Source organism: Anomaloglossus baeobatrachus, chromosome 6 (genome assembly GCF_048569485.1).
Source record: "Anomaloglossus baeobatrachus isolate aAnoBae1 chromosome 6, aAnoBae1.hap1, whole genome shotgun sequence".
NCBI classification, from domain to species: domain Eukaryota; kingdom Metazoa; phylum Chordata; class Amphibia; order Anura; family Aromobatidae; genus Anomaloglossus; species Anomaloglossus baeobatrachus.
In genome coordinates this window covers 243420261-243445539 of record NC_134358.1, presented here as the reverse complement: position 1 = coordinate 243445539, position 25279 = coordinate 243420261, and the positions used below count along the sequence as shown (strand labels likewise).

The 25279-nt window shown below is 45.0% G+C and overlaps 1 protein-coding gene across 1 annotated transcript in view; it reads right to left on the bottom strand.

The window, feature by feature from the left end:
- SLC35B3 (solute carrier family 35 member B3) overlaps positions 1-23153 on the bottom strand; it is a 118308-nt gene extending 95155 nt beyond the window's left edge. The window contains exon 1 of the mRNA XM_075314774.1: positions 23040-23153. Within this exon, the coding sequence (XP_075170889.1) occupies positions 23040-23110 (71 nt within the window). The 5' untranslated portion in view covers positions 23111-23153. The remainder of the gene's footprint in view (positions 1-23039) is intronic.
- Between the last annotated feature and the right edge of the window lie 2126 nt (positions 23154-25279).

The following is a 25279-nucleotide window of genomic DNA, read 5'->3' as shown; positions in this document are numbered from 1 at the left end:
ATAGTGTACAGGAAAAAGTGAAAAAAATTAAAGTATGGTAAAATTGGAAAAACAAAGTGCAATTCCACAAATGTTTTGGGGGTTTTTCATTTAACATGTTTACTATATGGTAAAATTTACCTGCCAACATAATTCCCCCAATCAGTACGAGTTTGTAGATACAAAACATGTACTTTTATCTAAGGCTGCTTTTACACTTGCGTTGTTTTGCATCAGTTGCAATCCGTCGCCTTGAGGAAATACGGTATCCTGCAAAATATTTTGCAGGATTCAATTTTTTCCCCATAGACTTGTATTGTCGACAGATTGCGACTGATGGCCTTGTGTTGCATCCGCCGCGTGTCGGATTAGTCGTGGAACGACTGACCGTCAGGCGGCAGGAACGCAGCATGTAACGTTTTTTGAGTGGCGGAATCCTTTTATTTTCACTGCGCATGCTCAGCTCTTGTGATTAATCATTGAAATCAATGTCTCTCTATCTCGGCAGCCGAAGGATCAGCTGATCATCTGGCGGCCAGCTATTGTGAACGATCAGTTGATCGGCTGGCTACTGTGAACGATCAGCTGATCGCCCGGCGGCTGGCCACCGGGAGATCAGCTGATTGTTCACAATAGCCGGCCGCTGATAAGACAGTAAAAAAATAAAATCAACGGATCCGTTTTTTGCAGTATCAGTCACATCAGTTGTGCCACTATCTGCAACACATCCGTTGCATCAGTCACACAACGGATTGCAACTGATGCAAAATGACGCAAGTGTGAAAGCCACCTATGTGGTGAAAAAAAAATCAAAAGTTTGTAAAGTAAAAAAAAAGAATTGCACTTTAATTGCCGTTTTCTGAGACCCGTAGCATTCTCATTTTTCGGGATCTGGGGCTCAGTGATGGCTTATTTTTTGCATCTTGAGCTGGTGTTTCTAATTATACCATTTTTGTGTGGATGCGCTGTTTTAATCGCCTGTTATTGCTTTTAATGGAATGTTGCGGTATCCAAAAAAACGTAAAAATTCTGGCATTTGATTCTTAATTCTCACTACGCCGTTTATCGATCAGATTTATTGATTTTACATTTTGATAGATCAGGTATTTCTGAATGTGGCAATATCAAATATGCGGTTTTTTTTGTTTTATAGTTTATTTTAAATTGGGCAAAAAAGATGATTTGAACTTTTAGGTTTTTTAAAAAAAAAAAAATAAAACAATTTTATTGGTCGCCTTAGTGCAGGATTCAAGTCCCCTATCTAATCACTCCTGCTGATCAGAGCGATGCTTCAGCATCTGTCTGATCAGAAACACTGCTGATCTCCTGTGAGTGCCACGTCATGGCAGCGACAGGGGTCATCAGCTGATTTCAAACTGTCATGACTACACATTGGGACCCCATGATCGCGTCACAGGAGTACCTATGGCGGCGGGGAATGGCGTGTTCCCCACCGAAGCGCGTTAAATCACTCTGATCCACCTCTGCCTGTTAGCGTCACGTGTCAGCTGATCTGATGTGCAGTCCCGCATTAAAGGGCCATACATGACCAATGACGTATATGTATGTCATTGGTCACAAATGGGTTAATAGAGAACTATTTGGGATCCAAAAGAACAGTCTCTTTTTGGTGACCTGAACCAAATTATTAATTTCACTACAAAGAGGGGGAATGCTCATCACTAATTCTAACTTTGTGATTTGTTCACATGGGCAATTTTTATACTTTTCCATTTTCACATGCTTTTGGGCTCCAGCTCTGTGCTCATATTAGCTAGCATAAGCAGATAAGTGCAAGCTCAAAAAAATATTATTTCTGCACTTATACGGAACCATACAAGCCTCAGCCAAGAAAGAATTTGAAGATCAGATTTTATATCTGACACAAGCATGTTATATATATTGGAGTAAACAGCTATATACTACCCCACTGCCACTTAAGATGTTGCTACGACTATGTTATTAAATGGATTTTGGATGTTTGCCAACAACAAACAGCAAATTAAGGTATAAAGTGCTATTAAGAAGATGTGCAGTGTTTAAGTGCTATATAGAGATACACAATCACGTTTGTTCATTTTATATCCAATGGAAGTAAATTGCTGCTGTTAGAGAATTAGAATTTAATGTCATTATAATGAGGCACATCAAGATTAATAAAATCAAAGAATAGTACAATGTTGGTGGTTTTTTTTTTACAAAATAGAATTTGCACCAATAAGGTTTTGCATGTTTTTTGGGGAAAGTAGTGGGAGTTACACAGTAAGGCGGGCTTTACACGCTACGACATCGCTCAAGTGATCTCATGGGGGTCACGGAATTTGTGTCGCACATCCGGTCGCTTTAGCGATGCCGTTGCGTGTGACACCTATGAGCGATTTTGCATCGTCGCAAAAACGTGCAAAATCGCTCATCGGTGACATGGGGGTCCATTTTCAAATATCGTTACTGCAGCAGTAATGAAGTTGTTCCTCGTTCCTGCGGCAACATACATCGCTCCGTGTGGCACTGCAGGAACGAGGAAGCTCTCCTTACCTGCCTCCCGGCCACAATGCGGAAGGAAGGAGGTGGACGGGATGTTCGTCCCGCTCATCTCCGCCTCTCCGCTTCTATTGGGCGGCGGCTCAGTGACGCTGCTGAACGAACCGCCCCCTTGGAAAGGAGCCGGTTCGCCGGTCACAGCGACGTCGCAGGGAAGGTAAGTCCGTGTGACGGGTTCGGGCAATGTTGTGCGACACGGGCAGAGATTTGCCCGTGTCGCACAACCGATGGGGGCGGGTACGCACGCTGGCGATATCGGTACCGATATCGCAGTGTGTAAAGCGGCCTTTAGTCTAAATGTATTCCATGCTCTGCCTTATATTGAAGTGTCAATCGCACAGATGTCTCAACAACCAGGTTTGGGATGTCATATAAACCATTGAGCAAGAACTAAACATAACCCCTTCCAATTGCCCTCTCTCTTTAAAAATACTTTTATGTTTTCTATTGATTCTGAAAGGTTTTTGGTGGCATTATTTTTTTTAATCCCTTTCCAACATTTCACATTCAGGAGCTGTGCCCACATGTTCGCCACTGGGAGCTCAGCTTAACTGATAGCCAAGCTCCAGCTATCACCACTGGCTGTTTACTCCCCTAAATGCCGTGACCATTAGCGATCACTCCATTTAGGAGCCTGAGAGAGGGAAGGGGCTCGTTCTCTCCAATCAGCACCCCAGCGATCTATTCGCGAGCTTCCGATTGATGTCATGGCAATGTAAAGTCAAATGATAACCTCTGGGAATGCCAGCTATTGTGGCCTGTTAAGCCTGCTTTACACGTTGCAATATATCTTACAATCCGTCATTGGAGTCAAGTTGTAAGTGACGCGCATCCGGCATCGTTCGTGACGTATTTGGGTGTGACACCTACGTGCGATCAAGATTGAATGCAAAAACGGTGATCGCAAACACATCGTATCTTTGTCTAGAATTGAACTTTTTGTTGCACGTACCTAGTCAATTGAAACGTGTGACATCCCTCATCCAATTTTGCAAATACAACTTTCAGGCCGGCTTCTCCCTTGCGAGTTTCTCGCAGTAGAGCAATACGAGAAAATCTCTCATTGGAATGGGACACGTATTAGTGAATGATTCGGCTCGAATCTCACGCTCGATTTTTCGGCTGTGTGTGTTTATTTTTTGTAACTTACAGATTAAGCATGGAAGGTATCTCGGGGAGACGCCTGCAATAATGAATCTAGGATTTAGTGGTAGCTATGGGCTGCCATTATCTCTTTATTACCCCAATTGCCACCGCACCAGGGCAAATCGGGAAGAGCCGGGTACAGTCCCAGAACTGTCGCATCTATTGTATGCGGCAATTCTGGGCGGCTGCTGACTGATATTGTTAGGCTAGGGGCTCCCCATAACGTGGAGCTCCCCATCCTGAGAATACCAGCCTTCAGCCGTATGGCTTTATCTGGCTGGTTTTAAAATTGGGGGGGGACCGCACGCCGTTTTTTTTTAATTATTTAATTATTTATTTCACTGCACAGTATAGACACGCCCACCGGCTGCTGTGATTGGGTACAGTGAGACACCTGTCACTCAGCGTGGGAGCGTGTCTGACTGCAACCAATCATAGGCGCCGGTGGGCGGGGAAAGCAGGGAATACGAGATTGAATAATGAGCGGCCAGCTTTTTCAAAATAGTTAAAGCCGCCGGAGAAGTGTGAATGCCGTGCAGCGCCGCGCCGGGGATCGGGGAGTATGAGAGAGGGCTGCTCAATTCAGTCACTCAGGAGATTAGCCGTCACCGGTGAGTCCTTCACGGGTGACCGCTAATCAGCAGGAGACACAGACAGAGCCGCGGTATGACAATGAAGTCGGGTGAAGTTCATCCGACTTCATTCTGATTGTGCGGCTCTGTCTGTGTCTGCTGTCATCTGCCATTCATCTCTGCTACATGGCTGTCTGTGTCTGCTGTCAGCGGCCATGTAGCAGAGCTGAATGGCAGATAACATAGTAAAAACGGATCCCCTACGCATTACACACACTTGGCAAGTCAATAAATAAAAAAAAAGGGTGCACAATGCATACGTCACAGAACACATGATCTAAAGGATCGCACACAAAATTGATCAATTTAAAATAGACTACTAACGCACATGTGACAGCAAATGAACGACCTACGTGCAATCTCATAAGATCCCATATGCGACCTGGGCGTGTCACATCGCAAATGCGATTGTACAACTAATTGCAACGTGTAAAGCAGGCTTTAGACTATGCCAGGAGCACGGTCTTATCACTTTTACAACATGGTGAACAACGTAAAAAACGTTTCCTGAATTGGTGTTTCGTTTTAATTGTGCTCTCGTGGGATAGAAATGACTCTTGGCAGAGAAATAAAAAAAAACTATAACCATCAATATATGGTGAAGCAAAAAAACTTTATTTTGAAATAAAGTGGGTTTTATTGTGATAGTAGCCATACCTAAAAAAAATTATGTAACTCTGGAATTGCTGTAATCATATTGACCTAAGAATAAAGGCGCCTAACCACTTATTCCACAAGGTGAACGATGCAAAAAATAAATAAAATCAAGTTTTAAACTGCTGTTGACTTGTTCATTCTCCCTCCCAAAGATGGCAGGAAGGATCAGCTCACCTTTACCTGCTCTCTACGTTGAACGCTTACACTGGCCTTTCCGTTAAATCTCTGAAATATGTAATTCAAACCAAATTCACAATGGAAAATTCATTGTAATGTGACAAATGGAGTCACTTTGAACTCCCTGTGGTCCGGGGTTGCCAATCTTTTCACGCATCTTTTTTGGCATGCATAAAAAAGTGTGATCAACAACAGTTTTGTTCACATTTGAAAAGAAGGACACCGCTGAACAGAGGCCACATGGAATTCGTAGTAGCTCTGCTGCCTCATTAGTGAAAGGATCCATCTAGGGTTTCACCTGACTCATGTATTTCGGAGATGTAGATAGAAATGCTAATGTATGTGCTCAGCATAGACAACAGAATAAATGTGAACTATTCCAAAAATTTGAATTTGCTACCATACCCACAAAAAACAAGTCCCAGCTGAGGTTTGGCAACTACTAATGGAAAAATAGGGAACTTCCCTGTTACTGGTAGCATAAAGGCACAGGAAAAACGCTATGGCTCCCCTTCAAAAAGAAATCCAGCAAAATCTGCTCTCCCAAGTCCACTAAACACCACAATTGTCATAAACCCCAGGTAGCATCCACACATATTTGGCATTGTTGTGATGAGGAACCCTGTTTAATCTATGGGGTGTGTGTCCACAGAAGCATGAGCTGAGCACAATGTATAAACACTACAATGTACTGAGCACGACAAGGTCTTATTTACAATTTTTAATTCTGCAACATCCACTGCGTTTGACTCCATGGGTGTTTTCCAGAGACAAGATAGTCACTACACCCGTAGATGAATTCCCAGAAACATCTAATTTCCATAATGTCACTTGAGGGGGAGGATTTCTGCTGTTCTGGCACTTAGGAGCTCTACAAATGTAATACACAAACTATTCTAGGAAAATCTGGGCACCAAAAATCAAATGGCGCTTCTTCCCTCACGAACCTTTTGGTGCGGCCAAAGAGTACTGTAGTCACATGTTGTATATTGATACATTCAGGAGAACATTTATAGCACATTATGGGCCATTTTTTCAAATTTCTGTTCATGAAAATTGGATATCTGGGACTAAAACATTGTGGTGGTAAAAATGTAGTTATTTTTTCTTCACTGCAAAAGTATAAAATTTTGTGACACTGATTCATTGAGAGGTGCAGTTTGTAAGATGGTGTCCTTTGTGGGGGACAATGCATGCACCTTGGTGTTCCTACACCCAGGGTGGTAGGTGACGAAAAAGTTAAACCTGTTAAAAAACAAAGATCACTGACAAACAACATAACAAATTTAACCAAAAGGTGAGTAACATGTCATTCACAAAGTGTTGAAATGCAGCAGGTGCGTTAGTTAAACCGAAGGGCATTACCAGATTTTCATAGCGACCCTTCTGTGTATTAAAGCACCCCAATCAGGCACTATCAGGCTGATTCGATACATACCTTTAATTGTCAGCTAGGATGTATAGTTTTTGAAACACAAGCAAATAAAGCTGGATTCTTTTTCGTTAAAATAAAGGATGGTGATCTCAGACCGTGTATCGACTATCGTAAACTGAACTCGGTAACTGTAAAGGATCAGTACCCTCTGCCACTCATCCCTGATCTCTATAACTAGTTCATAGGAGCCTGGTGGTTCACAATACTTGATCTCAGGCGAGCTTATAAACCTCATAAAAAAAGAACATGAGTGGAAAACAACATTTAACACACCAGAAGGACACTATGAGTACCTAGTAATGCCTTTTGGGTTAAGTAATGCGCTGGCTCTCTTTCAGAACTTTAAGGACGTATTCAGGGATATCTGTGGTCAAGATGTGGTGGTCTATCTGGATGACATCCTGATTTACTGTACTGACGTTATGTCACATGTCCAACATGTATGCACTGTACTACGAAGACTCAGAGATAACTCTTTATTTGCTAAAATTGAGAAATGTTTCTTTATAATTAATCCTATGAAAATAGGAGACGCAATTCAAAATGTATGGATTTTATATCCTGTATATGCACCCCGCATCTTCCTTTCCACCGACTTTTAACCAGATGAAATAAAGGACTGATTTTATAATCGATGGGTGCCAACCCTTTTTGAGATATTGAACCTTTAGCTGTCAGGTTAATTTTCACACTTTTGCCACTTACAAATAATAATAATAATTATAATAATCATTTTATTGATATAGTGCCAACATATTCTGCAGCACTTTGCAATAAGCAGAGCGTGTACAGAATATAAAAAAATAAATTAAATAAAAGCTACATTTTAAAAAGACAAAAACTACACTAAATTCCTATAAACATATATTTTCTGAGATTAGCCTCCTGACACACTGTCAAAATGCCATTCAGCACTTTATATACACAAGCACATTCACGCATTTTTGTCATGAAGTGTGATTTAAAAAAATGCATACAAATTAATATTAGTGGTTAAAATTGTAATCTAAGCAGAAAATTAGATGCACAACATCTAAAAAAGAAAGCAAAACATGTAGAGGTCATTCATTCCTTTTATACTTATGTCTACATAGTCAAAAACAGAGAAAAAAAAAAAAAAAAAGAAAAAAAGGGAACCAGCACGATCTGAAATTGGCATGCATCATATAAAAAGTGAAAATTCACAAATTTATTCCAACTGTACTATAATAAAAAAAATGAGATTTTTAGCAAATAATTGATCAATTTTTTGAGCCACCCCTGCCAACGTCACGGCAAATCTCAATAGGGGGGTCCTACTCTACATTCTGTATTTCATGTGCCATGCGGCCTCCTAGATAAAGTTAAAAGCAGAACCATAATGGAGCACACATACCTGCAACCTGTATATAGCCGCTTCCATGTTGCAAAAAAGGCACTTGTGGATAGAGACCAGCCCAGGTCCCAGCATGTGGAGCAAGCCCTACACATACCAGGACTATATCAGAACTGATCCTCCCAGTGTCAAACAGCAACCATTGATAAAGGCGGACCAGATCCAAGAATGGTGCTTAATTAGCATTGCCTGTGGAAAGGGGTGAGGTAACTGAGTCTGAACAGCTACCAACAGGAGGAATATATTGCAAGCCAAAATCAGGCGTGCATGGTATGGTGTTGGTCAGACACCAGATTTGTAGCATAACTACGGTCAAAACAGAGAAAAAAAGGGAACCAGCACGATCTGAAATTGGCATGCATCATATAAAAAGTGAAAATTCACAAATTTATTCCAACTGTACTATAATAAAAAAAATGAGATTTTTAGCAAATAATTGATCAATTTTTTGAGCCACCCCTGCCAACGTCACGGCAAATCTCAATAGGGGGGTCCTACTCTACATTCTGTATTTCATGTGCCATGCGGCCTCCTAGATAAAGTTAAAAGCAGAACCATAATGGAGGACACATACCTGCAACCTGTATATAGCCGCTTCCATGTTGCAAAAAAGGCACTTGTGGATAGAGACCAGCCCAGGTCCCAGCATGTGGAGCAAGCCCTACACATACCAGGACTATATCAGAACTGATCCTCCCAGTGTCAAACAGCAACCATTGATAAAGGCGGACCAGATCCAAGAATGGTGCTTAATTAGCATTGCCTGTGGAAAGGGGTGAGGTAACTGAGTCTGAACAGCTACCAACAGGAGGAATATATTGCAAGCCAAAATCAGGCGTGCATGGTATGGTGTTGGTCAGACACCAGATTTGTAGCATAACTACGGTCAAAACAGAGAAAAAAAGGGAACCAGCACGATCTGAAATTGGCATGCATCATATAAAAAGTGAAAATTCACAAATTTATTCCAACTGTACTATAATAAAAAAAATGAGATTTTTAGCAAATAATTGATCAATTTTTTGAGCCACCCCTGCCAACGTCACGGCAAATCTCAATAGGGGGGTCCTACTCTACATTCTGTATTTCATGTGCCATGCGGCCTCCTAGATAAAGTTAAAAGCAGAACCATAATGGAGGACACATACCTGCAACCTGTATATAGCCGCTTCCATGTTGCAAAAAAGGCACTTGTGGATAGAGACCAGCCCAGGTCCCAGCATGTGGAGCAAGCCCTACACATACCAGGACTATATCAGAACTGATCCTCCCAGTGTCAAACAGCAACCATTGATAAAGGCGGACCAGATCCAAGAATGGTGCTTAATTAGCATTGCCTGTGGAAAGGGGTGAGGTAACTGAGTCTGAACAGCTACCAACAGGAGGAATATATTGCAAGCCAAAATCAGGCGTGCATGGTATGGTGTTGGTCAGACACCAGATTTGTAGCATAACTACGGTCAAAACAGAGAAAAAAAGGGAACCAGCACGATCTGAAATTGACATGCATCATATAAAAAGTGAAAATTCACAAATTTATTCCAACTGTACTATAATAAAAAAAATGAGATTTTTAGCAAATAATTGATCAATTTTTTGAGCCACCCCTGCCAACGTCACGGCAAATCTCAATAGGGGGGTCCTACTCTACATTCTGTATTTCATGTGCCATGCGGCCTCCTAGATAAAGTTAAAAGCAGAACCATAATGGAGGACACATACCTGCAACCTGTATATAGCCGCTTCCATGTTGCAAAAAAGGCACTTGTGGATAGAGACCAGCCCAGGTCCCAGCATGTGGAGCAAGCCCTACACATACCAGGACTATATCAGAACTGATCCTCCCAGTGTCAAACAGCAACCATTTGCCTAAAATCTCATTTTTTTTTATTGTAGTACAGTTGGAATAAATCTGTGAATTTTCACTTTTTATATGATGCATGCCAATTTCAGATCGTGCTGGCTCCCCTCTCTCTCTGTTTGGTCGTAGTTATGCTACAAATTCTGGTGGCCGGTCACCACCATGCCATGCACGCCTGATTTTGGTTTGCTATGTATTCCTCCTGTTGGTAGCTGTTCAGATTCAGCTACCTCACCCCTTTCCACAGGCAATGCTAATTAAGCACCATCTTGGATCTGGTCCGCCTTTATCAATGGTTGCTGTTTGGCACTGGGAGGATCAGTTCTGATATAGTCCTGGTATGGTGCAGAGCTTGCTCCACATGCTGGGACCTGGGCTGGTCTCTATCCACAAGTGCCTTTTTTGCAACATAGAAGCGGTTATTTACAGGTTACAGGTATGTGTGCTCTATTATGGTTCTGCTTTTAACTTTATCTAGGAGGCCGCATGGCACATGAAATACAGAATATAGAGTAGGACCCCCCTATTGAGATTTGCCGTGACGTTGGCAGAGGTGGCTCAAAAAATTGATCAATTATTTGCTAAAAATCTCATTTTTTTTATTGTAGTACAGTTGGAATAAATCTGTGAATTTTCACTTTTTATATGATGCATGCCAATTTCAGATCGTGCTGGCTCCCCTCTCTCTCTGTTTGGTCGTAGTTATGCTACAAATTCTGGTGGCCGGTCACCACCATGCCATGCACGCCTGATTTTGGTTTGCTATGTATTCCTCCTGTTGGTAGCTGTTCAGATTCAGCTACCTCACCCCTTTCCACAGGCAATGCTAATTAAGCACCATCTTGGATCTGGTCCGCCTTTATCAATGGTTGCTGTTTGGCACTGGGAGGATCAGTTCTGATATAGTCCTGGTATGGTGCAGAGCTTGCTCCACATGCTGGGACCTGGGCTGGTCTCTATCCACAAGTGCCTTTTTTGCAACATAGAAGCGGTTATTTACAGGTTACAGGTATGTGTGCTCTATTATGGTTCTGCTTTTAACTTTATCTAGGAGGCCGCATGGCACATGAAATACAGAATATAGAGTAGGACCCCCCTATTGAGATTTGCCGTGACGTTGGCAGGGGTGGCTCAAAAAATTGATCAATTATTTGCTAAAAATCTCATTTTTTTTATTGTAGTACAGTTGGAATAAATCTGTGAATTTTCACTTTTTATATGATGCATGCCAATTTCAGATCGTGCTGGCTCCCCTCTCTCTCTGTTTGGTCGTAGTTATGCTACAAATTCTGGTGGCCGGTCACCACCATGCCATGCACGCCTGATTTTGGTTTGCTATGTATTCCTCCTGTTGGTAGCTGTTCAGATTCAGCTACCTCACCCCTTTCCACAGGCAATGCTAATTAAGCACCATCTTGGATCTGGTCCGCCTTTATCAATGGTTGCTGTTTGGCACTGGGAGGATCAGTTCTGATATAGTCCTGGTATGGTGCAGAGCTTGCTCCACATGCTGGGACCTGGGCTGGTCTCTATCCACAAGTGCCTTTTTTGCAACATAGAAGCGGTTATTTACAGGTTACAGGTATGTGTGCTCTATTATGGTTCTGCTTTTAACTTTATCTAGGAGGCCGCATGGCACATGAAATACAGAATATAGAGTAGGACCCCCCTATTGAGATTTGCCGTGACGTTGGCAGGGGTGGCTCAAAAAATTGATCAATTATTTGCTAAAAATCTCTTTTTTTTTATTGTAGTACAGTTGGAATAAATCTGTGAATTTTCACTTTTTATATGATGCATGCCAATTTCAGATCGTGCTGGCTCCCCTCTCTCTCTGTATAGTCAAAAACAGCAGTAATCAGCTGCATGGATTTCATTACAGAAATACTGCAATGAAAGGGTACAAAGGGTAAAGTCCTCAGTGAAAATCCACATCATAAATTGAAGGAGCAGGTTTCAAACCTGCCACATCGGCCAATTTAAGATGCACATGTTTTTATGCCATGTGTGGATGCGATTTCATACAATTTCATCCACTGTGTTGCCACAGCAGGATAATGCGCTACATATTAGTCTTGTGACGGTAACCTAAGAATGAAATGAAACCATTTTTTCTATTAAAAGTGTTTTTATTGTTCGAAACTGTTAAAGGAACCCAAAAATTAAAATAAAGGGTACTGCTACATGTGTAAGGTTGCATGACACATAAAAATGCTTAAATTTTTTTTTTTTAATTACACTGTGAATGGCTCAAAAAAACACAATGGAATTCATTTATTTTCCTTAAAATTACAAAATAGTTTGTATAAAATAAACAATGGTTCTATGAAACAATATGACTTGACTTGCAAAAAGGCCCACAAATGGTAATATTACTGGAAAAATAAAAACATTGTCTTCTGCAATGCCAAGCCATAAAGGGCTTTCTTCATTATTTGCATTTTTTTATCTTGAGGTATTTGCCATTTTTTTGCTTTTTTTTTTTCTTTTGCAGGTTCTTTTCTAGCCCTTATAAAGAGGTCAGGAATGACATGAAAAGAGGCAGAAATTTCGATTAGGACCCAGTTGAGAGTTATACCTCGGTGTGGTACCTGGGCTCAAGTAAATTTGGCCAATTGTATTTGCAAAATAACTCATTTTTTCCCCAAAATGTTCTTCATGTTTTTTTTTCCAGTAATGCATATTCACTTTCCAAAGTTCACCATGTACATCTCTTTGTTTTTTCTCCTTCCCTCTACTTGAGTGCAACTGCTATTTTTGATAATGTATACTATGTTCAGTTTGCACCAGTTCAGACTATGAGATTAGGAAATTCCGGCAATTCTTCTATTTAGGGTGCAATAATATGACCTCCCACATGACTACTGCCCTCTGGCACCTTACACTTTTACCCTTCCCTCTGAGCCAATGACAATTACATCTCATCTACTGATCTAGCAGTCTAGCAATCTTACAGGCTGCCAAGCTATGATTTCACATATTGGCATCGATTCATCAAGATCAACATAAATGACATGGCTCGAGTCAGACGCTCCTGATTCATTATAGTACATCACAACTCTTTATTAATTAAATAAGCTGGTATTGCCACACCACTCTTCTGCCCAAGTTTCTCCCATCTTTGGCACAGCTGTCCGAAACTGGCAATCCTCCAGGATTGCTCTGTAACTAGCTCCATACATCCTCCTGTTAACTCTGACCTGCTTCCCTGTCCTTGCTGAAAAAAACATCCACACTGCATGATGCTGCCACCATGTTAAACAGTGGAGATGGTGTTTTCAGGGTGATGTGCAGTGTTAGTTTTCCACCACACGTATTGTTGTACATTTAGCCTAAAAAGTTCTAATTTGGTCTTATTGCACCTTCTTCCACATGCTAGCTGTGTCCTCTACATGAAGTTTTGCAAACTGGATGTCTCAAGTCATGCTTTCAAAGATTGCTTTATTCTTGCCACTGATCTATAAAGGCCAGATTTCTGGAGGATATGACTAAAGGCCGCTTTACACGCTGCAATATCGGTACCGATATCGCTAGCGTGGGTACCCGCCCCCATCTGTTGTGTGACACGGGCAAATCGCTGCCCATGCCGCACAACATCGCCCAGACCCGTCACACTACTTCCCTGCCCGGCGACGTCGCTGTGACTGGCGAACCGCCTCCTTTCTAAGGGGGCGGTTCGTTCAGCGTCACAGCAACGTCACAGCTGCGTCACTGAACCATCGCCCAATAGAAGTGGAGGGGCGGAGATGAGCGGGACGTAACATCCTGCCCACCTCCTTCCTTCCGCATAGCGGCCGGGAGGCAGGTAAGGAGAGGTTCCTCGTTCCTGCGGTGTCACACGGAGCGATGTGTGTTGCCGCAGGAACGAGGAACAACCTCGTTACTGCTGCAGTAACGATTTATGAGAATGGACCCCCCTGTCACCGATGAGCGATTTTGCACGTTTTTGCAATGATGCAAAATCGCTCATAGGTGTCACACGCAACGGCATCGCTAATGCGGCCGGATGTGCGTCACAAATTCCGTGACCCCAACGAGTTCGCATTAGTGATGTCATAGCGTGTAAAGCCCCCTTAATGCGGGCTTTACACGAGACGACTGATCGTGCGATGCATCGTCGGGGTCACGGTTTTCGTGACGCACATCCGGCATCGTACACGACGTCGCCTCGTGTAACACCTCCTAGCGACGTAGTATCGCTCACAAATTGTGAGCCGTGTACTCGTCGCTAGGTTTCATAAAATTGTTTAATTTAAATGGCGGCGGTTGTTCATCGTTTCCGTGGCATCACACGTTGCTCCATGTGACACCACGGGAACGATGAACAGCATCTTACCTGCCTCCCGCGGCACCCGATGGCTTAATGGAAGGAAGGAGGTGGGCGGGATGTTTACATCCCGCTCATCTCCGCCCCTCCGCTTCTATTGGCCGGCTGCCGTGTGACGTCGCTGTGACGCCGAACGTGCCTCCCACTCCAGGAAGTGGACATTCATCGCCCGCAGCGAGGTCGTCCGGAAGGTAAGTACGTGTGACAGGGGTTAAACGAGTTTGTGCGCCACGGGCAACTATTTGCACGTGACGCAAAAACGACGGGGGCGGGTACGATCGATCGTGCTATCGCACAATCGGTCGTCTCGTGTAAAGCAGGCTTAACAGTTGACCTATAGACAGATTTTCCCACCTGAGCTGTGGATCTCTGTAGCTCCTCCAGAGTGACCATGGACCTCTTTGCTGCTTCTCTAATTAGTGGTCTCCACGCTTGGGATGTCAGTTTAGGTGGACAGCCATGTCTTGGTTAGTTTGTAATTGCACCTTACTGCTTCTAGTTTTAGATAATGTATTGAGTGCTCCTTCAGTTGTTCAGAGCTGGAGCTTTTTTTTAATACATAACAAAAGACATAATACAAAATTTCCAAAAACGTGAGGGGTTTACTTGTGATATACTGTACGTTTGTGGGTGTAACATGAAAAAATATGGAAAATTTCATGCTGTATGAATACTTTTTTTTTTAGGGCTCATGTCTTCCTGGAGAAAAAAAAACATGCTATCATACAGCTGTGTCATCAGAAGAATAAAAATATTGCTCTCTGAATGTAGTCATACAGAATAAAAAAGAAAAAAAATGCCAAAACAAACCTAATAATGAAGGATTATAAAGCCAGTAATTAAGTGGTTAAAACAAGTATAAGTCACTTATTTAAAGGGTTGTCTGGGTTTGGGACAAAAGTCTGCAGTCACTTTCGGTAACTATAGACTGTCTTATCCTGAGCATCCTTATGAATCTCCAGTATTCCCAGTGCTAGTCAATGATCATGTGACCACATACATGCGATTTACATTCTAGCGGTCAATTGTCTGCTGCATTCAGCGTGCATCTTTCAATTCACTTCTATTAAGAGATGCCAAATGAGGCTGATCGGCACAAGACCACAAGTATTCGACTTGCCTACATGTAACAGCATGTGCACCAAGCACTGCCTTGATTCGGCAGTCTGCAGTCACATAGAGTGACTGTAGACTTTTTCCCCAAACTTGGGAAACCCCAGTGAAATGTTACATGAGTGTTATATGTGGAATAAGGTTTATGGCACACTTGGAAATCAAACCCATCAGTACATACAAGAGAACAGGCAATCCCTCCAAAACAAATTAACATTTCGAACCCTATATTTGGATCTTCATCAAACACAATAGATTCTTGTATAGAGATATGCCTTTAAGATAGTCAAAATTACTGAGATTTATAGATAAATCAGATTTCTGTACTCTATACATGTGATGGCGCAGTATAGCAGAGCGTCTAACAAGAGTATAGTTATAACGATCATACAATGAAGGTACACGCAGAAAAGACATCCCGCCCACCTCCTTCCTTCCTTATTGCGGGAGGCAGCAGGGACGGTGATGTTCCTCGTTCCTGGGGTGTCACACGTAGCGATGTGTCCTGCTGCAGGAACGACGAACAACCTGCGTCCTGCAACAACAATGATTTTATGAACATGAACGACGTGTCAACGATCAACTATAAGGTGAGTATTTTTAATCGTTAACACACGCTCGGAGCTGTTACACACAACGACATTGCTAACGAGGCCGAATGTGCGTCACGGAATCCGTGACCCCGGCGATATATCGTTAATATGTCATTGCATGTAATGGGGTCTTAAGCCCCTTATGGCTATGCTGATGGAGTTATTAACAGCTATGGATCTAGGACTGCATTAGTATTAAAAAAAAACACTTTGTCCTAAATAGTTGTGTAGTTAGCTTAGGTCATAGAATACACATAAGTTATGCCTTGATAAATTAATTGACATTTAGTCAGGTGTCACAGTTACTGTAGGTTTCTTACTTGATCATGGGAGAACTCCCAGCGAGCTGCACAACACAGCATGACTACTAGGGTAGTGTCACGCCAGGGGAGGGGAGGACCCCCAGCAAGTGACACAGCACACAGGGTACACCAAGAAAACAATACCATGGTGGGCCCTTGCAGTAGGGAGAGGGGAGTATGGTCACATCTTAGCACTCGCCTGAGGCTGAATCTTGCACTCCCTAACATCCCTAGATGGGTCCTTCCCACCTGTGTGCTGATCACATGCCTAGGCCCCCGCTGACCCTAAATTCACCCTGGCTCACCACTACTATAAGACAACACAAGGTGGGTAAGAAAAACAGGTGGGGAAAGACACAACAAGGTCTCCTAGGTTTCTTCAGTAAGGAACTTTGCAGGTGCAATAGAAACAACACCACAACTATGCAGCAATGGGCTCCTTCAAAATGGTCAGCATAGGTTTGAGCTATAACCGTCATAGAGAGGAGTGAGGAGGGAATATTTGTAGCAGAAGGGAGTGGCTGCAGCTGAGGCTACAAGTACCTGTTAGAACACTGCAAGATAGAAATTAACTTAACCTCTTCAGAGCCAGGTGGAATTATATATGCGCCAACTAAGAGTAAATGTCAAGAGGGCACTAAAGCAGATCTGTGATCCACAATATGCTGTAACATTCTGATCCCAGAATGCCCAGAAATCACATCAGGTCATACTTCACTCATGATATCAGGTAAGTAAAAACAACTTTAGTTGAATTTCCTCTGTGAGGGTAGGTTCACCTGAGCGTATATTTGGTCCGAGTGTAAACTGTGAGAAAATGGACAGTACACTGACCAAAGTTAGGCTGAGTTAAGGTGCAGTAATCATCCGTTAGAATGGATCCAGCAGCAATCAGTTGGCAAAAAAGATTGTGCAAGCACAATGTTCTTGTCCATTTTGAAAAAATGGATTGTTGCAGGATCCATTTTTTTTTTAAGTCTATGGAAACAGATCTGTTAACTGATTGCTATTTAGGCTGCTTTCACACATCAGTTTTTTGCCATCAGACACAATCCGGCAAAAACATGAAAAAACGGATTGCGCCGTACGCCGTGTTTTATAATGGAAGCCTATGGACGCCGGACCCGTCGGACGCCGGCGCCGGTTTCCGTTTTCTTGAACTGAGCATGCTCAGTATCAGAACGGATCCATCAAAAACGGAAGGAACTGATGGAAAAAACTGATGCAACTGATCCGTTTTTTCGACGGATTGTGCCTAATGGCAAAAAACTGATGTGTGCACTTAGCCTAAGTCACCATTTGTAAAGGATTTTTGCTTACTTAGGCTACTGTCACACCTCCGGTTTCTGCAATGCGGCACAATACGGCACTCTGCAGAAAAACCGCAACCGTTTTTTTGCCGCCGGTTGCGGGTTTTTTTGCATAGACTTACATTAGTGCCGTATTGTGCCGCAGGGGCTTGCGTTCGCTCCGGTTTTTTGCCGCATGCGGCAGATTTAGCCAATGGCGCGGCCGGATAGAACGTTCCCTGCAACGTTTTTTGCTCCGGCAAAAATAACCACATCGCGCCGCATCCGGCCGCTGCGGCGCATTTTCAATGCATGCCTATGGACGCCGTATGCGGCGCGATGCGGAAAAAAACGCATCCAGCCGCCACATGCGTTTTTTTCCACTGCGCATGCTCAGTAGCATGCCGCAACCGTAAAAAAACGGACCGGCCGCTTGTAAAAACTTATGCAAAGGATGCGGTGTTTTCGCCGCATCCGTTGCATAGGTTTCACAGCCGGATTGAGCCACACGGCTCAAACCGGATGTGTGAAAGTAGCCTAAGGCTGCTTTCACACATCAGTTTTTGGCCATCAGGCACGATATGGCAAAAAAACCTGATGCGACGGATCCGGCGAAAAAACGGATCAGTTGCATCAGTTTTTTCCCATCAGTTCCTTCAGTTTTTTGACAGATCCGTGATACTGCGCATGCTCAGTTAAGAAAAACGGATCCGGTGGCCGTAATCCGTTTTTTGCCGTATTACGCCAGATCTGACTTCCATAGGCTTCCATTATAAAACATGCCGTACGGCGCCGGATCTGGCACGATCCATTTTTTTTTTTTGCCGGACACAAAAACGTTGACTTCAACGTTTCATCTGGCCACCGGACAAGCAAATTTTGCCGGCAAAAACCGGATGAAATGCAAGGCCATCCAGCACAATCCGGCGCTAATGAAAGTCTATGAGGAAAAAAAAACAGATCCGGCGGCAACAGACGCCGGATCCTTTTTTCATGTTTTTGCCGGATTGTGTCTGATGGCCAAAAACTGATGTGTGAAAGCAGCCTTAATCAGTTTCAAATTGAAGATAAATAGCGATCAGTTGACGGATCAGTTTTCCATAGACTCCTATGTTAAAAAAAACGGATCCTGCATCAATCAGTGTTTTCAAAATGGCCAAAAAGTTGTGTATGCACAACTTTTTTGCCAACGGATTGCTGCTGGGTCTGGTCTAATTGATGACTACTGGATTTGTGAACATAGCCTTATTCAATGGGGCATTACAGATGAACAAATATTTTAACTGGCCAAATCTACTTGTGAAAACCCCCCAAAAAATGCATGCACCAGTTTCTTTCATGTGTTGGATGAGACGCACCCATTAATCTTAACAGCTACATACAGTATGCTGTGTGACTGTGCACTTGGTGAACAGATGCAGGAGTTGATTGCTATTTTCATGCACTAGTCTGGATCATAAATTGAACCAGACTACAGCATGATTCTATTTTTTAATTTAATGACTAGTGATGAGACGACCCGTGAAAGTTCAGGTTCGCTGGGTTGTCGGACTTTAGTTAATTTTTAACTTCGGGACTCACACTTGACCAGTTCTTGATCCCGGGGATTCTGGGGCATATACATCACGGGAGACACTGGGGCATATATATCTCTGAAGAGACTGGGGGCATATACAGTACATCACTGGGATTCTAGGGCACATACAGAATTAGTGAAATGTGGAGCCTATACATCACTATCGAGGCTGGGGCACATACAGCACTGGGGAGGCTATGACACATACTACACTAGGGAGGCTGGGGGCACATACAACAATGAGGAGGCTGGGCCACATACAATACTGGGGAAGCTGGGGCACATACAGCACTGGAGAGGCTAGGGCACATACACCACTTCAGAGGCTGAGGCACATACAGCACTGAAGAGGCTGGGGCACATGCAGTACTGGGGAGGCTGGGGCACATACAACACTGGGGAGGCAGGGGCACATACAGCACTGGGGAGGCTTGGGCACATACACTACTGGGCAGGCTGGGGCAGACACAGCACTGGGGAGGCTGGTTCACATACAATAGGGAGGCTGGGGCACATACATCACTGGTTCACATGCAACAGTGGGAAGGCTGAGGAACATACAGCACTGGAGAGGCTGGGGCACATACAATAGGGAGGCTGGGACACATACTGCACTGGAGAGGCTGGGGCACATACAGCACTGGAGAGACTGGGGCACTATACCACAGGGGAGGCTCAGGCACATACAGCACTGGGGAGGCTGGGGGTATATATATAGCAATGGGGAACCGGGGGCATATAGAGCAGTGGGTCAGCAAGGACACATACAGCACTAGGTAGGCTAGGGCACATACACCACTTTTTCGGTAGGGGCATATACAGCACTAATGAGGCTTGGGAACATGCAGTACTTGGGATGCTGGGTACATACACCACTGGATAGGCTGGGGCACATAAAGCAGTAAAGAGGCTGGGGCACATATAGCACTGAGTAGGCTGGGGCACATACAGCACTGAGTAGGCTGGGGCACATACAGCACTAGGGAGGCTGGTTCACATGCAACACTGGGGAGGTGTGAGCACATACACCACTGATTAGGCTGGGGGCACATAAACTACTGGGGAGGCTGAGGCACATACACCATTGGAAAGGCTGGGGCACATACAGCATTGGGTAGGCTAGGACACATACAACACTGGGAAGGCTGGTTCACATGCAACACTGGGGAAGCTGGGGCACATACAGCACTGGGGAAGCTGGGGGCACATACAGCACTGGGAAGGATGGGGGCACAATACACCACTGGGGTGGCTGGGGGCACACACACCACTGGGGAGCCTGAGGCACATACACCATTGAGGAGGCTAAGGCACATATAGCACTGGAGAGGCTAGGGCACATACAGCACTGGAGAGGCTAGGGCACATACAGCACTGGAGAGGCTGGGACATGTACAGAACTGAGGAGGCTGGTTCACATGCAACACTGTGGGGGCAGGTGAGAATAAAGGACTGGGGAGGCTGGGGGTACATACACCACTTGGAAGGCTAAGGCACATACAGCACTGTGTAGGCTGGGGGCCATACAGCACTGGGTATGATAGGGCACATACAGCACTGGGGAGGATGGGGAATTTACAACACTGGGGAGGCTGGGGGTATATACAATGATGGAGAGGCTGGGGCGCATGCATCACTGGAGAGGCTAGGACCCATACTGCACTTGAGAGGCTAGGACACATACTGCACTGGAGAGGCTGGGATCCATACTGCGCTAAAGAGGCTGGGGCACATGCAGCACAGGGAAGGCTGAGGAACATACACCTCTGGGGAGGCTGCAGGAATATACAACACTGAAGAGGCTGGGGGCATATGTAGCAATGGGGAGGCGGGGGCATATACAGCAGTGGGTTAGCAGGGGTGCATACAGCACTGGGTAGGCTGGGCAACATACAGCACTGGGGAGGCTGGGGGTATATACAATGATGGAGAGGCTGGGGCACCTGCATCACTGGAGAGGCTAGGACCCATACTGCACTTGAGAGGCTGGGACCCATACTGCACTGGGGAGGCTGGGGCACATACAGTGCTGGGGAGGCTAAGGCACATACAACACTGGGTAGGCTGGAGGCATATACAACACTGGGGAGGCTGGGGGCATATTCAGCGGTGGGGAGACTAGGGCACATATAGTACTGGGGAGGCTGGGTGCATATACGGCACTGGAGAGGCTGAGGCATATACATCGCTAGAGAGGCTAGGGCACATACAGCACTGGGGTAACTGGGCACATACAGCACTGGGATGACTAGGGACACATACAGCATTGGGGAGGCTGGGGTCACATACAGCACTGGGGGGAGCTGGGGCACACACAGCAAAAATGAGGTCAGTGCTGCCACTGCTGTTCTCATCTGTGGGATGGGAGTGCATCACGCGAAAATTCTGCCCGCAAATTACATCCTCATGCCTGCAGTGGCAGTATTCCTTCAATGTATGTGCACATGTGACGCCATTGCAAAACCAGGTAGTCACACATTAGGCCCCCGCATAACACCATCCCTCACCTAGGTCACATACAGCCGACCTGAAGCCCTAGTCACCCCCCCTCAGGGCAAGACAGGCACACCAGTGGGCCGGACCAGGCGGTTAGGGAACGCCCACCTAGGGGTCTAGACAGCCCAGGGCGGGAAAACAAACAGTCAGTAGTTCACGTCTAGAGTTCAAGTTGAGAGGAGTGTGGGCTGGAGCTAGGTGTAGCTTCAGCAGAGGAGAAGTTCAAGTTGAACGGTGCCAGGGTCGGAGCTCTGGTACCTTGGCTAGGTGGCAGATGGTGGTCTCTGTCCGCAGGAGACGAGAAGATGGCTCGGCAGATCCGAGGAGGACCGGAGCAGGGTTGGAGCCTGTCGGTACTGACACCGGAGACCCGACCGGAAACACAGAGGGGGTACTCAGACCCTGAAGCCAGGACCGGAACCAACGGCCTAGCTAATCAACCGATTGAGGGCAGGATTACAGGTCTTGTCCCAACCAAAGTCCCAAAAGCAGACAACCACCCACAGATAGGGATAGGGCAACTGCCAGGGCCCATAGCGGGCACGGCTCCTCAGGAACACAGAAAGCCGGGAGCGGACTCCCGTGTTCCATACCGGGAAGTCCAAACACACAACCACAACCAGTGGAGAGGAAGAGACGGCGACCACCAGCCCAGGCGGGGGACCAGAGTACAACCGGCCGCGGCGGCCGGCCACCAGCACCTTGGTTTACCAAAAGACTCGTGTGATTCATTTACTTGTGAGTAACCAAACATCCCCTGGTACGTCCGGGCGCGCAAGCCCCGACCATCGCCATACCCTGCACAGAGACACTGGGCCCCGGGGAAACCATCCCTACCCATGGAATGGTTAACATCCGGCTGCCATTACATCTCCCCTGGGTATCCCATAACAGCACCGGTGGTGTCCCACTTCACCACACACCGTGGGTGGCATCACGAACCAAATATGGTCAAGGCCGTACAACTACGTCCCCCTTTTCATTCGGCGTGTCCGCGTGACCCCTGGGTCCGGAGGATCCCTCGAGCCACGCAGCGGGTCTGGATCCGAGCAGCGCTAGCTGCTGGCACGGGGGCAGCACACACCAAGCATTCACTGCTGCATGCACGTGCTCACAGTGTGAAAGGAGTTTAAAGGGCCAGCCATTGGCAAAATGCGGCTAGCAGCCGGGTACTGTGACCCCCATGCAGATTTCCCAAAATGCTCCGCTCCCCTGCTCTATATGGACCTTGATGGTTTTTGCAACTATGAAACTATGAATTAGCGAGTCTCAAACCACAGGCAGCATGAATCTAGTGACTGGTTCCCTTAACCATATACTGTACAGTATGTTTCAAACATAATATTCAGTTGTGTGAAAATCCAGTTTCTGTAGGCTACAACTTTAACATATAGATTTTAACATAAATTAAAACCATAATAGCATTAATGCTTTTCACATTGCTGTATGTGCTATGCATAGTGTGAAGGCAATTGTGTTGTGAGACTTCCCATATGCTAATGCAGCTATTTTCCTGTTAATACCATATATCATTTAGTACCTTTCATTACTGCTGTTCTGCCGGCTGTTCGGGCTGCTTGAAGATGGCCGCGTGTTGTTGTCACTAAACATACCCTCATTAAAACAAAGCTATAAAGAAAACAGAATTGCTGAACCTGATATAGTGACTTCCTTGTTCTCTGATCTCGTTTTACTTTGTGGCCGCAACTGGGAAGTGTTTAACTTGAGTCATTTGACACCATCCATATCTTGTAAACAGGTGGAATAGTGGAGGATCCTGCACTGCGAGTACCGGACATGCGTCGTCATTTCTAGAATTCAACTTTGCATGTAACATACAGTAACAATTGCATATATAACATTGCCATACAATAACTAAAGCATAACAATAATCATCAGGAATATTTTTTATACTAAAGTGCTTAAACCTTTCCTATTTACCACATTCTATGTACTGTACCCGGTTGGTGACAGCTGGCGTCTGCTTGCAGCCACTTTAGGCTATGTGCCCACAAGACAACGTACCCGCAGATTTTGCCGTGGAAAACCTGCGGATTTATTTGGATTTTCCAGATAAATCCGCAGGTTCTAGCAAGTACAGACACCCCTCATTGTTACCCTATGGGATTTGGGGAGTGCTATATCAATGCTGCGGTATGTGTGGCTACAGAAAATACTGCGGATTTCTCGCAGCCGCACGTAACTGCATGATTCATGCGGAAATATCTGCGGAATTCCCGCTCCTCCACTATGGAGATACTGGGCGGGAATTCCGCAAGAATTCTGAACAAAATCGTCACTGTTTCCGCAGGTTTATTGCAACAATTCCGCAGAAATACCGCAGCAATGGATAGCTGCGGATTCTGGGGAGCAGCTGCGGTAAATCTGCTGACAAACCTATGGCAAAATCCATGGGTACGTTTTCCGGTGAGAACAATGCCTTTTATTCCGTAAGTTGACAACTATTCCTCCTAGCAGTGCATATTCCTGCAGGCGAGTAGTGCTTGTGTTCTCATTAGGGAAAGGGGAGTAAATCGCTATCACACAACTCTTGTGGTAGCATATATCACGTGAAAACAAAAGCAATGGGCATGTTCATATATAGCCTGAACTGTCTTTTCAGTGACATCTGTCACTTGTGGAGCCAGGCACATTGGATGGTCAGCCACTAAAATAACGGGATTTGGGTGACATTTATCTAAAGTGTATGGCTAGTTTTAATATTTTTTTCATTCTTCAGACTTTCCATTTTTCCTTCCTGTTATTGATTTATAAGCCATTTTGGATATAAACGTCTTCATGTCCTATGCTGTCATCCTTAAGGCCCTGTCACACACAGAGATAGATCTGTGGCACATCTGTGGCACATCTGTGGTTGCAGTGAAATTGTGGACAATCAGTGCCAGGTTTGTGGCTGTGTACAAATGGAACAATATGTCCATGATTTCACTGCAACCACAGATCTGCCAAAGATTTATCTCTGCATGTAAAGTGGCCTTTAGGCTGTTTGTGTAACACCCCAGGGTTGCCACAGTAACAACACAAAGGGTTAACTCCCCACACACAACACCAAGACCTCCAGGCCAGAAGGGGGAGACCAAGTTGCTTCCCTGTATATTCTGGTGTGGAGAGGAAGTGGTCAGTTCAGTTTGTTTGTTCAGTCAGTGCAGAGGACTGAGGAAAGAGGATCTGCAGGTTGGAGCTGGGACAGGTCACCTCAGGATCCGCTGACCAATTCCAGGCCTAAGCTGAGGGTCTGAGGAAAGGAGACAGATAAAGCAGAGGAACATACCTGGGAGAAAGAGTATTGCTGAACTCACCCCAGTGGAGCACACAGAACGGATGCTGGATCTGAGGCTGTGCAGATTACACACCACACAGTTAACACCAGAGAAGTGAAGATTCCACATTCTTCACCTTTACCACAGACACAGCAACAAGCGTAGAGTTCAGGAACACTACAAGGAAGGACTCGAGTTGCCTGTCAGGTCGGTACCTGAGAGCAGAACAGGGCCGGCTGCCTAGTTCACACAGCAGCAGGCCACAGACACACAGTGCAGAGAAGGAAGCCAAAAAGGCCCGGCTGGGTGGGAGAAACCCTGAACCCTTCACAGACTCCGTGGACAGTACTCTGCTGAATACCATCATCAGTAAAGGACAAAGAAACTGCAAAACCGTGAATCTGCTTGTTTATTGTGCTCGGGTCTTGCACCTCCCCATAGACTACTATTACACTGCCCCGGGGAGAAGGCTCTACCCGTGGGGAGCCGTCCCATCTCA